General features: G+C 47.7%; 1 protein-coding gene across 1 annotated transcript; it reads right to left on the bottom strand.

Moving 5' to 3' along the window:
- Window positions 1-1562: 1562 nt before the first annotated feature.
- Window positions 1563-15747, bottom strand: atp5fa1 (ATP synthase F1 subunit alpha). Its single transcript, NM_001292349.1, is given in 12 exon segments — window positions 1563-1768; window positions 3219-3369; window positions 4519-4663; window positions 5146-5253; window positions 6195-6419; window positions 7352-7503; window positions 8299-8447; window positions 9424-9590; window positions 10229-10402; window positions 11119-11288; window positions 11883-11964; window positions 15585-15747. Coding segments are annotated over 12 exon segments (1668 nt in total). The 5' UTR covers window positions 15648-15747; the 3' UTR covers window positions 1563-1686.
- Between the last annotated feature and the right edge of the window lie 1798 nt (window positions 15748-17545).

Below are 17545 nucleotides of genomic sequence, written 5' to 3'. Positions count from 1 at the left end.
GAGAATTAAATTCAGTCATAATTTGGACGCCTGTTTTCTGCAGATCTTATAACCTCACAATTAAGTCTAAATTTAAATTACCACAATTCTGACCATCTAAATCAAAATGGTCTGAGCCCGAGACTGGAATTTCAGGCCTGTGATGCAATGACGTATGAAGTCCAGGCACATAGCTGGACATGGAAAGGGGAAGCCTTACTCTGCATGTGGAGCACCACACTGGAGCCTCAGCTAATTCCCTCACTGTGATTTAGGTAGTGGTAAACAGCGAGTAGTAGCCAACTTCAGGAAGACATAGACAGATGGTAAAAAGGGTGACACGTGGCAGATGAGTTTCAATGTGAAGAAATGTGAGGTAATGCATTTTGGTATAAAGAATGAGGGGTAATATAGGCCGGTAATACAATCTTAAGGGGGGTAAAGGAACAGAGAGACCTGGGGGGGCAGGTAAATGAATCCTTGAAGGTGGCAGGACAGGGAGATAAGGCTGTAAAAAGGGCATATGGGATACTGGGCTTTATAAATAGGGGCATAGAGTACAAGAGTCAGGAGGTTATGATTAACCCATATAAACACTGATTAGGCCTCAGTTAGAATACTGCCCCAGTTCTGGGCCCCACACTATAGGAAGGATGTTAAGGCATTGGAAAGGGTACAGAGGAGATTTACGAGGATGGGACCAGGAATGAGGGACCGTGATGATGAGGAAAGGTGAGAGAGGCCGGGATTATCCTCATTGGAGCAGAGAAGGTTACGAGGACCTAATAGAGGTCTTCAAAATCATGAGGGGATTTGATGGGTTAGAAAGGGAAAAACTGTTCCCACTGGTGGGTGTGTCGGTGACTCGAGGTCAGATTCAAAATGGTCTCCAAAAGAAGCCGAGGGGAGGAGAAGAAATTTTTTCACACAGAGAGTTGTTTGAATCTGGAACATCGCCTGAAAGGGCGGTCGAGGCCGATTCGATAACTACTTTTAAAAACACGGTGGACGGGTATTTGAGGAGTACGGGATTGCAGGTTATGGGGAAAGGGCTGAGGAGTGGATTGACATTAATTGCTCTATTCAAAGAGCCGGCACAGACTCGATGGGCCGAATGGCCTCTTCTTGTGCTGTGCAATTCTATGACTATAAATCCATCACTAATAAAATAGTCGCTATCCTTTACAATGTAGTTGTAAAGGACGTAAGTGTAGTGGTTAGAGCACTCGCTTTGCAAGTGAGAGGACCCGGGATCAATTCTGGTGGGGCAAAACCATAGACAAGTTTCCTTATTGCACACCCCTGTTTACCTAGTAGTAGGTAGGAACCCGTCTGTTAGTCAATGTTCAGGTGGCTTTCTGGGGGATAATAATCCTCCAAATTATTTTTTGGGTCTCCCACTCCATGACTGTTTGTGGAACACAGCTGTGCACAATTGGCTGCTGTGTTTCCCCCACAAAATACAGTCAATTTGCTTTGCAGTATATCCTGTGACGAGCTTCAACAACGTGAAAGGCGCTGCATCAAACGTAAGTATTATTATTGACGATCAGTGAAATAAGACGCAAAGGAAAAGCTGTTTTGGTGGAACATTTTATTCTCTGTTTAAGAGAAAAACATTTCTGTACATTTTAAACAAAAAGCACATTGGCTTTTTCTCTCCCAGCGGTTCTTACAAAGGTTTGGAGTGTGAGCAACACCAGCCACTCACACCTCGAAGGTGGCCAGGAAGTTGATTACAATCTGCTTCAATTTCGCTTCCATCTCATCACTGATATGCCCCTCATCCCTGTGGTTGGGGACAAAAAGAGCAGGATCATCTGACTATCCTCGGTGAAGTTGTCACCTGCCATCAGCCCCCAGCATTCCTGTTCTCTCCCCCATTTTCCCCCACAATTCCCCCTCATGCCAGCCACTTGAATAAAACAGTTGGGCCACAGTTGGAGCAATTATAGGAAGGATACAAAAGTAATGAAAAGGTGCAGAGTAGATTAAGCAGGAAGTTTCCAGGGAAGAGAGATTTCAATGAGGAGATGTGAGTTGTCAGGGCTTTCCCCCCGTGCCAGTGTGTGGAGTGGAGGCCAGGATTTCTTCCCCAGGCCTACCAGCCTCCAGCATTAGGTAGTATTGAAAAGATCTGCCATGCTTTACCAGAGAGTTGGTAAACAGCAGAACCTCACTCCAAACCCAGAGTTACTGGTTTTCTCTACAGAGCCATCGAACACAAATGTAATGTGTAAATGGAGTGCAAGGCGAGGGGGACATCTTCTCTAACCCACCACAACAAATGGATTTAAAAATAGAAAATAAACTAACCACAAAAATAAATTGGTTTGTAAGAAACTTCTCAGAATGAAAAATGAAGGGGGGAAACTGATTGATGTTTAAAAGTAAGAAATTGATAACCAGATAGTGGATGAGTCTTCCCTCGAGTGGAGGGATTCAAAAGATGGGGATGGGGTCTTAAAATAGGAGGTAAATGGTTAGATCAGGAAACATTTCTTCACACTAAGGTAGTGCGGATGTGACATGTACTGTCCTAGATAGACCAGAGATTAAATTGATGTTTAAGTCCTTGAAGGCAACAACAACAAGATTACATTTGAATAGCGCCTTTCATGTCGGGAGGACGTCCCAAGGCGCTGGACAGTGTACAGCATTTCAGACCCAAGCTGGGGTCAGGGTGGGGGAGAAGGGAGGGGGGTGGCCGATGGCATGATCGAAGAGGAGGGTCTTGAGGCGGGACTTGAAGGAGGCTAAGGAGAGGGCGAGGCGGAGTGATTGGGGAATGGAATTCCACTTAAATAAGGGGATTAAAAGGCAAGGAGAAATAGCCAGGGAAAGAAATGTCTTTAGATAAGATTGTAAATGGGATTGAGAAGGTAAACTCAGTTTTCAATTTCAGATGGACCAAGTCAGCAGAACAAGAGAACATAGGCTTACAACCGCACCTGCAAGAGGCAAAATCAGGACAGACACCAGGAAGTATCTCTTTATCAAGAGGGTAACTGACGACTGGATCAGGTTACTAGCAAATGGGGTTGATTAAAAAAAACGCAGCTTGAAGCTGATAAGGAAGGAACCTCTTGTGAAATGAGACCAAAGATCTGCCATGATTTACTAGAAGGCTTGATGGCTGAATTGACGCTTGCTCCCATTGACCAGCCCTTGACCTGAGACATTATGAACATCCCCCCCTTCCCCCCCCTCACAGTGTCACTCAGGACTGACTGACTTACCGGATGGTGTTGAGCAGGTCTTGGTGCTGGGTCTTCATGTGGGACAGGTATGCCGTCTCAAACCTGGTGATCTTGGAGGGCTCCAGCTTGTCCAAGTGACCTCTGACACCAGCATAAATAACTGCAACCTGCTCCTCAATAGCCATGGGCGCTGAAATACAACCACAGTTAGGTTTGTCTTATTGGAGTAGAGCAGATTTAGGTTAATGGGAGTCCACACATGGGTCAGTAGAACAAGAGGACCACAGGTTCAGAGTTGCAAAGAGTAATTTTCTGCAAGACACCAGGAAATGTTTCTTTACCCAAAGAGTAATTAACAACTAGAATAGTTTACCAGGAGGGAGGGGGGTTGGTGGTGGAGAGGGGGGAGGGGGTTTGGGTGGTGAGGTCAGGACAATGGGACTCATTTAAAAAACAGCTTGATGCTGCAATGATGGGAAAACGGTGGAAAGGGTGGGTTCTGGAAGGATGAAATTAAATTTTTCATTCAAACCAATCTTGTGACGTCTTCAAGATCGCAAAGGATCAAAAAAGGTAAACGCTAAATATATTTTAATTGTCAGATTAACTTTCAGTGCCAGTTGGGAGTCCTCACAACTCAAAAATTGTGGTCCAAGTCGGTCAGAGTCTGAGCTCACAGCCCAGGCATAGTACAGTGTAACGATGCTGAGCTGCATTGTTAAGATGCCACATCCTCTGGACCAGATATTGAATTGATGACGTCTGCCCATGCAGGTAGATGGTAGAGATCACACCACACTACTGGAGAAGAGGAGGGAGTTTCTCCCAACAATCCTCCAGATAAATCGGTCAATCACTTCATGTCTGTGTGTAAATTGACCGCTAAGTTTGGCTAAAAAGTCATTTAACTTAACAGTAACACTGAGAAATAGCTGCAACAATTAGACTGGTCAGCGAATCACCAGTTAGATAAGGGTACATGGATTTACATAGTGCCCCTCATACAGGGTAGAGTCTCAGAGTGCTTGACAGTGGGGAAGCATGACACTGATCCAGGGGGAGTCAGTATTAGTGTGGTGACAGATTTAGAATCAAAATCATAGAATATTACGCACAGAAGGAGGCCATTCAGCCCATCGTGCCTGTGCTGGCTCTTTGGAAGAGATAACCAATTAGTCCGACTCCTCCGCTCTTTCACCATATCCTTGCAAATTTTTCCTTTTCAAGTACCCATCTAATCCCCCTGTAACAGTTGTTATTGAATTGGTTTCCACCATCCTCTCAGGTAATTACAAAGTGAAATTAAAGGGTATAGCAGCAGAGAGAGCCCGTCACTCACTGTACTGTCCCTGTTTGAGCAGCTCTGTCAGACGGACTCCGCGGTTCAGCAGCTGCTGTGTGGCGGCGTCCAGGTCTGAGCCGAACTGGGCAAAGGCTGCCACCTCCCGGAACTGTGCCAACTCCAGCTTCATTGTGCCAGCCACCTGTAATACAGAAAAGCTGGTTAGTCAGGACAGGCACTGCACACGTCTTCTCCTCCGGTGTCCGATGACTCGGGCTCTGTAACTCCGTGGCTTGAAGCTTTCCTACCCAGAGACTGCAAACAAATTCTCCCTCCCATGTTTCGCCCAAACTATGGCTTCCGCGGGGAGGTAAAAGTACCCTGTAGGCTGCAGGAAAGAATCTACTGGTTATTGGAAAGGATCTGGTAGATAGTCGTGACAGGGAAAGGTCCCCACTGCATTTGGGAGCTCCATTATCCTCAACCAAACATCCTCAACTCAGTAGGATGTGAGGGCAAGGGTTCAGGATGTGAAGAACAAGTTACTGTGATGGGAAGATAACAGTGGACATTCTGGACAGGATGAGATGGGTCAAAAGACCCCTTCACCTCAACTTTGACCTGGTAAAAAAACACTTCACAAGATAGCGATCAAAGTCTACTAACAGGACACAAAATACCAACCTGTTTCATGGCTTTGGTCTGGGCAGCAGAACCCACACGGGACACAGACAGACCCACATTGATGGCTGGACGGATACCCTTGTAAAACAACTCAGTTTCCAAGAAGATCTGGAAAAGGAGAGATTGTGCGATTAACAGAAATCAACAGTGCCTCAAAGACGACCCACATTCACATAGCACTTGCCCCATAAAGATTAATTGGAAATTAATTGAATCTTATTTAAATAAGACAGCCAAATCAAACATACATTGAATGAATGACCTTGAAATATTAACCACGAACAAATTCTTTAAAAATATTCACTATTGATCCTAGAAATGGCTCCAACTGAGGAATTCATCACTTTCCTGGATTGTAGGGAAATGGCCAGTTTGCAACATAGAAAGAGGCAAATAGAGACCATTTTGCCATTCTGTTAGCCACCAGAATGTTTCTTTTAAGTATGCATTATCCTACCTTTTCTCCATAACCCTGATTTCCTTTAGTTGACATCAACAATAGCTTGGATTTATATAGTGCCCTTCATGCAGGGTAATGTCAGAACTTACAGTGACAAAGCTTGAAGCTGATCTAAGGAGAGATTGTAGGTATGACCAAAAGAGGAAGATCTTAAGATGTGATCTGAAGATAGGGAAGGTGGGTGGAGGGAAGAGCGATTGAGGCAGAGACTTCCAGAGACAATCACAAGAGAGGCCCCGATGAAGTCCTTTCAGCCCATTTGATCTCATCCTTCTAGAATACCCACCCAACTTCATCTTTCTTTATGAAGATGAGCCCAGTGTCCTGGCCTGAAGATACATTGGTCACCACCAAATCATAACTGTGATCGTGACTTCTGTACTATAATGACAGCTGCGTTTGTCTAAACCTCAACACAACTAACTGTTCATCACTTTGCCTACAAAACAGAGCTGTTAAAGGCCATTCCAGTAACAAAGTATTGTTCACAAACTAACCATAGTTTTCTCTTCACTTCACTCCCACCCAGTTGGCAATGCTAATCTCTGTAAAAGCTCCTGAACAGATCCCTGGCAGTGGCTGGACTCACCTGGCCGTCGGTGATGGAGATGACATTGGTTGGAATGTAAGCAGACACGTCACCAGCCTGGGTCTCGATGACGGGGAGAGCAGTGAGGGAACCACCACCAAAATTGTCATTCATCTTGGCTGCTCTCTCCAGGAGCCGCGAGTGCAGGTAGAAGACGTCTCCGGGGTAGGCCTCGCGCCCTGGGGGGCGTCGCAGCAGCAGGGACATCTGACGGTATGCAACAGCCTGTAGACAATGGATACAGTCTTACTCACTGGGCTGAACCCATATCCTTCTCACACAGGAGAGTGCTACCACTGAGCTGGCTAATTAAACAAGATACCAGCACCGAGCCAATGCTAGCATGCCGGTGGCCAGGAGCTGCAATACCACTGCAAATGCAAGTTATTATTTCACACACATACAATCCAATTGTTCCAACTAGTCTATGCCAGTACTGTACACATCCCCATTCCTCCTATTCCCCTCTATTCCCTTCAACCTCCATAATTGACTCATTTCATAATCTTGAACACCTCTATCAGGCCCCCTCTCAATCATCTCAACAACAACAACAAGATTCCATTTATAAAGCGCCTTTCACGTCAGGAGGACGTCCCAAGGCGCTGCACAGTTGGGTCATGACCCGAGCAGGGGGGAAATGGTCAGGGTGAGGGGAGGGAAGGGAGGGAGCGAGGAGGGGAGAAATGGTCAGGGTGAGAGGAGGGAAGGGAGGGAGCGAGGAGGGGGGAAATGGTCAGGGTGAGGGGAGGGAAGGGAGGGAGCGAGGAGGGGGAAGAGAGTCGAGAGGGGAGCTGAAGGCCCCTAGAGAGAAAAGTTGCAGCCTTTACTTTACAACCTGTCTTGATAGCTGTATCCTGTTATCCCTGGTAACATTCCTGTAAATGTACACTGTACTCTCTGATGCCATTATAACTTCCTGTGACTTGGTGACGAGAATTATACACAGAACTCGCACTGTGGTCCAACCAAGCTTTATATAAATGCAACACTACTTCCCTACTTTAATCTGCTATTCCTCTGGATGTAATGCTATTTGTATTATTTATTGTCTTCTTCACTTGTGCTGCAACAGGGTAAAGTATTAAACAAGCAGTTCTGTCAGAGAGCAGTAACAGGAGTGAGGAGCCACACAGCCTCTGGATTGTGACACTGACCTGCTTGGACAAGTCATCGTAGATGATGAGTGCGTGTTTGCCGTTGTCTCTGAAGTACTCGCCCATGGAGCAGCCGGAGTAAGGGGCCAGATATTGCAGGGGAGCTGCGTCAGAGGCTGTGGCTGACACCACAATGGTGTACTTCATGGCATCTGTGAGAGAGTGAGGAGCACAGGTTAAAGCCAGAAACTTCTGCAGAGAAAGTCAGCTCCTGGACGATTTCTGCACAATTTTACACCTGAGGATAATAGTGAGGGATCTTCCTCTTTGCAAAGTTAAAATGCAATTAGTCCTGTGCAAATATGATCACTTAACGTCAACATCCCACACAGATAGATTGTCAGAGGTGGTGAATCCCTGTATGGTACCCACTGCAACACAAACAACTTGCACTTATATAATGCATTTTCAGTTAGAAAATCATCTCAACAACAAATTTCATTTGCATAGTACCTTCATGTCAGAAGGGCATCCCAAGGCCCTGGATAGTTAAGGGTTTGCAACAAGCTGCTGGTTGAAATCAAGAGGGGTGGAGCGTAGGGTGGGAGTGTGGCCAGTGGGTGGGGACAAGGAACAGGCCAGTGCCCACTGAATGGAGGGGGCAGGAAGGTTGCTGTAGTGTTAAGAGCTCACTGTCTGTAGTTGAGGCACAACTATAGAGGAATCTGGTGATTCTTTTTAAGAGGAATATGGGAAGAAGCAGATTCTTGAAAAGGAATATGGGGAACCTGGAGGGAAATCAAGAATAAGTGAGAGTGGAATTAGACCAGTAAACTGGTGGAGAATGGCTGAATGGGTTGTGTGTGCTATACTAGTTATTATTTTATTAGGGATTAATCATAATAATCCCTGCATTTCATAGTGTCGGGAGGATGTCTTAGAGCATCACAGTTCAGTGCAGTGATAGTTTATGTGGAATGTTTATTCCAAAGGATCTCAGGACCTACCAGCGTCAAACAGCCTCTTGACCAATTGAGCCACTGTGGATCTCTTCTGACCAATGGCCACGTAGATGCAGTACAGCTTCATCTTTTCGTTCACGCCCTCGTTGAATCGCTTCTGGTTTATGATGGTGTCCATGGCAATGCCAGTTTTACTGAAACATCCAGCAAACAACGCATGTTAAGCAGGTACAACCACAGACAGTTCCCTACCCCCCCCCATACACCAGCCTCTAGTCTCCTGCACTGAACTCCAACCTCCCATCACCACCCACCTCACCAGGTTCCCATCACTATCACTTGAAGATTTTTTCCATGACCTTTTGCCCCTCACAAACTCTGAAATCACTTCCTGCCAACTCCAGGGTGATGGTTGGGGGGGAGGGGGGGATGTTGGGGGGAGCATTGCCCTGAGGAGGTGCCATCCTTCAAACAACATTAAACCAAGCTATAGAAATATTATAAATGTTCCAGGAACAGAGAAGGGAGCTTCACCCAATCTCCTGGTCAACAATTCTGCAGGTTAACCAATTAAGTCTTATTTGTGGGATCTTATGCACAAAATGATTACCTGGCTTTCTATGAAAACAATCACTGTTAAACACTGTTGAGCTGGTTCCATGTTCAAAGTGATTCAAAAATACAAGTTCTTCCTCCTCAATCTCATAAGAACGGAAGTAGGTCATTCAGCCCCTCGAGCCTGTTCCACCATTCTATAAGATCATGGTTGATCTGAACCTTAACTCCAATTGCCTGCCCTTGTCCCATATCCCTCGATACCCTGACCTAACAAAAATCTACCTCAGTCTTGAAAATGTGAATGGATTCAGTATCCACAGCCTTTTGGAGAAGAGAGTTCCAGATTTCCACTAGCCTTTAGGTGAAAAACTGCCTCCTCATTTCACTCCTAAATGGCCTAGCTCTAATTTTATGCCCCCCTTGTTCTGGATTCCCCGGATGCTTTCTAGGCGGTGGAAGGAAGGGGATTGGGAACTTCCCATTAGCAAAAGTACAGAAGCATGGAATGGGATGAGACATGGAACAGGGAACTCAGCCAACTGAGCTCCATCTCAACGTAGTGTTCCCCTTTCTGACTCGCTACGGTAACCATCTCTGAAGCCAAGCGCTTACCCAGTCTGCCTGTCGCCAATGATGAGCTCTCGCTGCCCACGGCCAATGGGTACCAGACTATCTACAGCCTTGATTCCAGTCTGCATGGGCTCGCGCACAGAGATCCTAGGAATAATGCCAGGGGCCTTCAGCCCCACACGTCTGCGAATCTTAGCATTGAGTGGACCCTACGGGAAAAGACAAATAGACGTTACAAGTTCAGGAGGAAGAGATTAGTTGATTTACACACAGAATGAATAAGCAGCGGCCAGGTAATCTGCAAGCACTTCAACTAAGTGGTTTCAGGAAAACTCCATTCGCTTTCCTCGCTGGCCTCCATTCACAAATTCCAACTCATACAAAATTCCAGTCCAGACTCTGCTGCACATTACCTCCCAACCTTCACTGGCTCGTCCATTAAGATACTGAATTACTACTTATCTTCAGATCTAGGCCCAATGAACCTCAGCAACTTCTTGCTGCCTTGAGTTCTTGTATGTACCCTCCTCTCAGAACCTGGTCTGCCTCTCACTCCCACTCCCTTCACCCCACCATCAGTGGTCATGCTTTCAACCACTCCACCCTCACTTCCTGGTGCTCTGCCCACTTTCAGAACACCCCCCCACCCCACTCCCACCAACACACTGTTGGTGATTCCCCTTTGCTGCTTCCTCATATTCATTCTATGTTAGAGGGACAAGTTGTTTTAACCTCACATGTTGTGAAAGGGCTGGATGGGCTCCTTCAGTTATTACATTTCTATGTGATTAAGTTGCCACATTAATCGTGGTAAACGTCAGGATAAGTGGCTGGAAGCCCTCCTCACCTTTCCATCGATGACATTCCCCAGAGCATCCACAACTCGTCCCAACAGCTCCTCTCCCACTGGCACATCCACGATGGCTCCAGTCCTCTTCACAATGTCTCCTTCCTTGATCAGTTTGTCGTTGCCAAACACCACAACACCAACATTGTCTGGCTCCAAGTTCAGAGACATCCCCTGAAAGGCAACACTTCCTTCAGCACATTTTGCGGAGTATTTATATATCATCTTATTGTATCAAACTCCTTGATGGACTTCACAAGGAATTATGTAGGGAGTGATCTGTAGACCAAGACAGCAGTAATTTGCAAGATAATGTGGAAGAAGCAAATGGGAAGAGTTCCCATAGGATCTCACTAACGTCATTCTCAAGCCAACCTCAATTTGTGTATTTTAGTGGTTAGCGCGCTCATCTTGCAAGAGAGAGGATCCAGGTTCAATCCCCAGGCAGTGCAAAACCTTGGGCAGATCTCCTTCCTCCTCATGCCTTTGTTTACCTACCAATAAGTAGGAACCCGGTTGTTTGTCGATTGGTGGAACACTTTCTGCGGGGTAATAATACCCCACACACAAAAAAATATGGTCACTCGATCCACGACCATTTGTGGAACACTGCTGTGCGCAATTGGCTGCCGCGTTTCGCCCACAAAATACAGGCAATTCACTTTGCAATATGTTCTGTGAATCGCTTTGAGACGTCTCAATGATGTGATATGACACTAAATCAAATGCAAAGATTATTATTATTAATTTAATCCTGCAAAACAAAGGGGAAGCCAAACAAATGATGAGGATGTAAATACATCCAGCAGTCAGGGAGATGACACTATAGATCTTGAGAGCAGCTATTTTACTGCCCAACACCCTGAATGCAGCACGCCTAAGCAAGTTACCTTCAGGCCTGAGGAGAACTCCACCATTTCTTCTGCCTGCACATTCCTCAGACCATAGACACGGGCGATACCATCACCAATGGACAGCACGCGGCCGGTCTCCTCCAAGTTGGCAGAGGTGTCGGCTCCCAGGATCCTCTCCTCCAGGATAGAGGAGACCTCGGCAGTACCTGCAGGAAGTAAAGGAGCCCTTCACTCCACACGCAACAGACCAACGGGAGAAGTTACCTTCTCAAGCAACGTCGATAGAACATTCAGTCGTAAACACACTGAGGGCTGGTAAGTGACAGGAAATGCATGCGTGTGTGGGGGGGAGGAGGGGAGAGAAAGAAATGGTCTCCTTCAATTGAGCTTTATTAAAAACCTTGCAGCTCTGGTGTAATTATTGGTAAATTCTAACTTTAAGGGCTCCGAGACTGTGCCCTGCATGAAAGGCTCTTCATAAATTGTTGTTATTAATCAGTTGTGAAGGCAGGGACAACACTACAGGCTCAGATGGGCGAGTGCGCAAGGCAGCTGTCTGAAGATGCAGTTAATCAGAGTTTCACCCAGATCATGTCCCCGTCTCTGCTGGGGAAGGAGATGCAGTGCTTACGCAGGGCGAAACAAACAGGAATTGTTTAAGAACATCAATAATCAAACAGCAGCAACTCAAAACACTTTTTTGCCTCTATATATAAGAATATATGTTCTTAGGACGTCCTCCCGACGTGAAATCCGCGATACAAATATAATTCTGCATTGTAATAAAAGAAAATACTGACCAGTTTTCTGAACCCAGCACGTCTGTGAGGTGTGAAGACTCCGCGCGCCCACAAAAGCTGCACGAAGTGCATGATGCGTGATCTACAAACAGAGGATTAAATGATTACTCTTACCCCAGATATGCATCCAGACAGCACTTTTCATTCACCAACATGCTGTTTTTGACTGTCCTCTAGGTCAGGGGAATGTAAGCCAACTTGGCTTTAAGGTGACATGTTTAGCAACTGGCAGGCAGTGTGTCTCGTTTGCTTCCTGATCTAGTCGGTTATGCAGTGCTCCAAGGCCCTCCTTAGGATAGAAACTTGCTCGTAAATATGACTTAAAGGGGCAGACCAGTCACTTGGGCCTGGATTTTTCCCGTACAGCTCGTTTTCCCTGCTAGCCAAAGCAAACGGACATGGTGGTCCCAGATGGACAAGCAGAGGAAAGCTTGCCGGACAGTAATATCAATGGTGACCTATGTGCTTTTAACTGGTTAAACTCCAGCAGTTACTCCAAATCATACTCTGGGATCCCCAAGTCTTGGCTCTCGTCTAATCTGTGTCTAATACTTTCTGGAGTTGGATACGCAGGGCGCAGCCCTCAAGTGTGTGCATTCTATTCCAAGCATTTCCATGTGTAGGTTTGAACATCTATGGAGTTCAGTCTGGTTTAGATCCCATTAATCATGCTGATGCGTATCCATGTGTCAGGCACACAACTGACCAAAAACAGTCAACAGCAGCCTTGCACCAACAACAACAAGATTACAAAGCGCCTTTCACGTCAGGAAGACCTCCCGAGGTGCTGGACAGACAGAGCTTTGGACCCGAGCTGGAAGTCGGGTTCGGGGAGAAAAAGCACAGAGGTCAAAAGCAGAGATCGAAAGCACGGTCGAAGAGGAGAGTCTTGATATGAGTCTTGAAGGTGGCAAGGGAGGAGGCGAGGTGGAGGGATGAAGGATGAAGTTCCAGAAGGCGCATCCGCCATTAGTAGGGCGAGCGAGGCGGAGGACATGAAATAGGCCAGAGCCCGTTGCGCGGAGGGAGCAAGCAGGATGGTAGGGGGTGAGGAGATCGCAGAATTATAGCAGGGAGCAAGACCATGGAGAGTCTTGAAGGTGAGGACCAGGATCTTGCACTGTGTGATGGATTGCACATATCAGTGTGCAAGCCTGTTACCATACAGCAACGTGATGCACCTGAGCTCAACTGTCTAGCTGATGATGTGGAAGGCGCTATACAAATGTAATTTGTTGTATAAATTTACTCACCAGGTAAATTTAAATGCTCTGAATCAGTTCAACTCATGGACCTTACAGACCAGCTTGAATCTGCTCTCAGTAACCTCCTCTCCAATGAGCCCGGAAAATACATTAGTTTGGATACAGCTAGAATGAGGATTGGGCCCGGCTGTGATGCCCCCACCAACACCAACACAGATTGACACCTCTGTGAGAAGAGGAAAAATTGCTCTCACCAATGACACTCCTGTCACTTGGACCATGTCCACATACCCAAAATGCTTTCTCACGAGAATCCCAACCTTGGGTGATAAAAATCTAGGTTCAACCCACTATCCAAATTCTAAACAACGAACACTAATACCTCACTCTCTACCTTGACACTTCAGTGAAACAGTCATGACAACATTGCCTGACCCTACAAGAACTTTGGGAATATTTTGAGGGGAAATGTACCTCAGCAACTGTTTAAACTGAATACTCAGAACAAGGTCACTACAAACCTCGTATGTCTTCAGCAAACAAATTCTGTAGCTTGCTTTGCAAGCGAGAGACCTGGGTTCGATTCCCAGCAGGGTGAAGACCTCGGGCAAGTTTCCTTACTCTACAATAATGCCTGATAATAATCCCTCAAGAAAAATAAAACAATAATAAATTGATCACTTCAAACCACGACTGTTTGTGGGACAATTCGCTGGCGCATTTCACCCTCAAATATACATTCAATTCACTTACAGTCTATTCTGTGACACGCTTTGAGACGTCTAGAGGATGTGAAAAAGCGCTATATCAAATGCAAGGATTATTATTATTATTACAAGTTTTGTTGCACTTGATGCACATGTCTTGACATATATCTTGTACAAATTAGCGAACTTGGATAATAGCAATGCAGGTCTTGACCTCATTAATCACTTGGACAAAGGACAATTAGCAAGACAATGGAGTAAGGAATATTTTATTGAATTACAAACTGTAAAGGAGAAAATGCACAACATCTCAGATTTACTATAATTCATTTTTAATCTCCAGTGTATTCTGATCAAAACCTGATCAAAAAAAAACTGCAATTGCCCTCTGATGTGAATGACAGCTGAAACCTCCACAGCCTTCAACCTGATACTGACCCACTGACACACGAAAAGCCTTTCTACAACATTCATTTCCTAGTGTTGTCTCGAATAATAATCCAAATGCAAAACCGATCTACCTGATCCAAAAGCAGCGAGAGAAATAACTCACACGGCACTGCAGAAAAATGGCTGCCATAGTTTAGTCACCAAATCGAATATATAATGACAGTTTAAATTAAGAAACACGTTCGACCGCAGTAAAGACAATCCTGAACGATACAAAAGCAAGAAATCAAAATGGACCTCTACAGCCAGAACTGAAGGCCTACAGAAAGACCGCCTGACCTTCAATCAGGAGACGTTGCCGTCAATCTGACTCCCAACACCGCAAAACACAGCGCACGGCCTGTGACTGCAGGTCACTGACGGATTTAAACCACAGGTCGAGACCCAAAACGATTTAGTGCGTTTCTAAACAGACGTGAAGACAGATCCGACTGAGGGGAAATGCTCCCTCCACCGCCGACCATTTATTTACCTGAAGCACAAAACCTGACCTTGATTATAGGTCGCCACCATATCTCGGATCGCCCTCCCCCACTCTTTTGAGCCGGAGGAGGACACGCAGTTCGACAACGCAAGACTGAATATTCCCAATTACACAAGACGCAAACCCAGGAATTCCTATCAAATATACACACATATACACACACACACACTGCGTGTATTTATATGCAACTCGCCGCCATAGTTCAACAACAACAACAACAACAAGATTGCGTTTGTACTTCACGCCTCAAAATACAGTCAGTTCACTTGGCGGTGCCGCTGTCTGGAGAGGTCTCGGCGACGCGCTGCGGCGGCTCTGCTCGAACGCGAGGCTTATTCCCGGGAAGCGCTCGGGAGACACCTCTCTCAACGGCGCCCCCCCCCCGATAAAAGGCGCCGTCTCAGCCGCACGGGTCGGCACCGCTGCACCGAGGAGGAAGAGAAATGCCAAACACAAATAAAACCTGAGGGGGTGTGTGTGTGAGCCAGAGAGAGGGCCCAGTGTGAACACAGGCTGCAGGGGGTGGGGTGGGGAGGGGGGGGGGTAGTGTGCACATGTGGAAGGGAAGGAGCTGAGTGACTGACTGACTGACTGACCTTCAAGTGGGACACGGCCTGGGAGCCGCTCCCACCCCCCACCCCGCCCTCCCCCTCCCAACTTATTTTTTTAATGAAACACATAGCATCTAATCGCTTTTCCAGCTGCCGCTGAGGGGTCGGAAGCGGCTGCGTCGAGCCTGAGGGCGTCGGTGAGGGGAGGACAGGCCCGCGGGCCGGACCGGACCGGACCAGACCGGGTGTAAAATGGCGGCCGCTGTCTCCCTCCCTCTCCCGCTCTCTCCCTCTCTCCGGCTTACTTGTTGGCAGCGGTGGCCGGGCAGCGAGCGCGCCAGGCTGGCGGCGATGCGGAGCGACTGCATGGCTGTGGTTGCTGGAGGAGGAGGAGGAGGAGGGGATGGTGCGGCCTGTGCTGGGGCTCTCGGTTGCTCTCCCGCCTCCCCGGCGCCTCTCCTGCAAATGGCGGCGGCGGCCGCGGCTGCGCGCCTCTTATACCCCGCGCGAGGTCGCCCGAGACCGCCCCAAAGGAGCCCGGGATGGTGCGCGAGGCCGACGGAAACCGCCCAAACGTTGCCCGTATGGAGCGCGAGACCGCCCCAAAGTAGCCCGACATTGAGCGTTGGATCACGTTGGGGCTACTTTGGTGGGCGGGTGGTGGGCGGGGGGGAGGAGGCAAAAAATATATATATATATATCGGTTCAGTCAGGGAATTGGGTGAGAGAAAAGGTCTTCAAACCGGGAAGAAGAAGAAGAAGAAAAAAAAGTGTGACGGGTTTTGATTTTTTAAACCGACCGGAGCCGTTGGAAGGGAAACCCGCCCAATCGGGCGTGAACCCGCCCAATCGGGCGTGAACCCGCCCAATCCGGTGACGTTGGTCGCCACCCACCCACTCCCTCCTCCTCCTCCTCCTCCTCCTCCCCGCCTCCCCCGCGCGTTACCATGGAGACGCTGGCCAGCCTGTCGCCATGGCAACCGGACACTCCCCCCCCCCCCCCATCCCCCCATCCCCATCGCTCACCAACACCAAAACCCAACACCAACAACAACAACTTGCACTTATATCGCGCCCTCCACACAGCGCTCAATAGTGGCGGAGCCTGACTCTGAGGCGGGGCGGGGGGGGGGGCGGCTCGGGGACGGGTGGGGGTGGCGGGGTGGGGGGTGGGGCGGGTGGCGGTGGGGCGGGTAGCGGGGGTGGCGGGGGGGTGGCGGGACGGGTGGGGGTGGGGGTGGCGGGTAGGTTTGGGGGGGGTGGGGGGGGAAAGCGGCCGTATCCCCCGGTCCAAGAGGAACGGGGAGTGAAATGGTCCGAAATGCTGTCACCGTCCAGCGCCTTGGGACGTCCTCCCGACGTGAACGGCGCTACCGCCCATGTAACACTTGTTGTTGTTGTTGTTGTTGAGGAGGTCGGAGAGACCGGGAGGTGCCCGGGAGCGAAGGGATTTGAACACGAATGTTGAAATATCACAACCTGAACGACAATAAGTTGCATTTATAAAGTGCCTTTCACCATCTCAAGACCCTTCTCTTCGATCACCCTCCTTCCCCCACTGCGCTCCCTGATCCCGACCCCCCCCCCCCCAGCTCTGGTCCAAAACACGGTTTGTCCAGTGCCTTGGGACATCCTCCCAATATGAAAGGTGCTATACAAATGTAGTTTTGTTGTCTTATTATTATGTTCTGTGAATCACAATAAGGTGTGAATCCTTTACTGCTCACTAGATGGGGCTGTGAGATGAATGAAATGAATTGAAGCCCAAGTTAAACACTCCCTCCTTCCATCCCCCAATTCCAAACTCCACCTTCGCTTAGCCTTAATGTCCAATGGCCAATGTCATCCTTAAGTCACCCTCATAACAACCTGGCACAGTCAGCAATATTTTTCCCTCTGAGTCAGTAGGTTGTGGTTCTGACCTCCCCACCCAACCATTTCAGCTCACAGTCCAAGCTAATAATACAATAATCCTTGCAGTTGATTTCGCGCCTTATCTTGATACTCCTCAAAGAGCTTCACAAGATATATTGTTAGGTGATTTGACTCTGGTCAAAGTGTGGCAGTCAGTTGTGCACAGCAGTATGCCACAAACAGTCATGGATTGAGTGACCACATTTTTTTGAGGGATTATTACACCCAGAAAGCAGCAGTGGACTAACAACCGGGTTCCTACTTATTGCGAGGTAAACAGAGGATGTGAAGTAAACAACTTGCGTAAGGTTTTACCCAGGATTTGAACCCGGGTCCTCCGCTTGCAAGGAAT

Source organism: Callorhinchus milii, unplaced genomic scaffold (genome assembly GCF_018977255.1).
Source record: "Callorhinchus milii isolate IMCB2004 unplaced genomic scaffold, IMCB_Cmil_1.0 Scaffold1, whole genome shotgun sequence".
Lineage (NCBI taxonomy): Eukaryota > Metazoa > Chordata > Chondrichthyes > Chimaeriformes > Callorhinchidae > Callorhinchus > Callorhinchus milii.
Note: the sequence above shows the minus strand (reverse complement) of the source record. Positions and strands in the feature narration are given on the sequence as shown.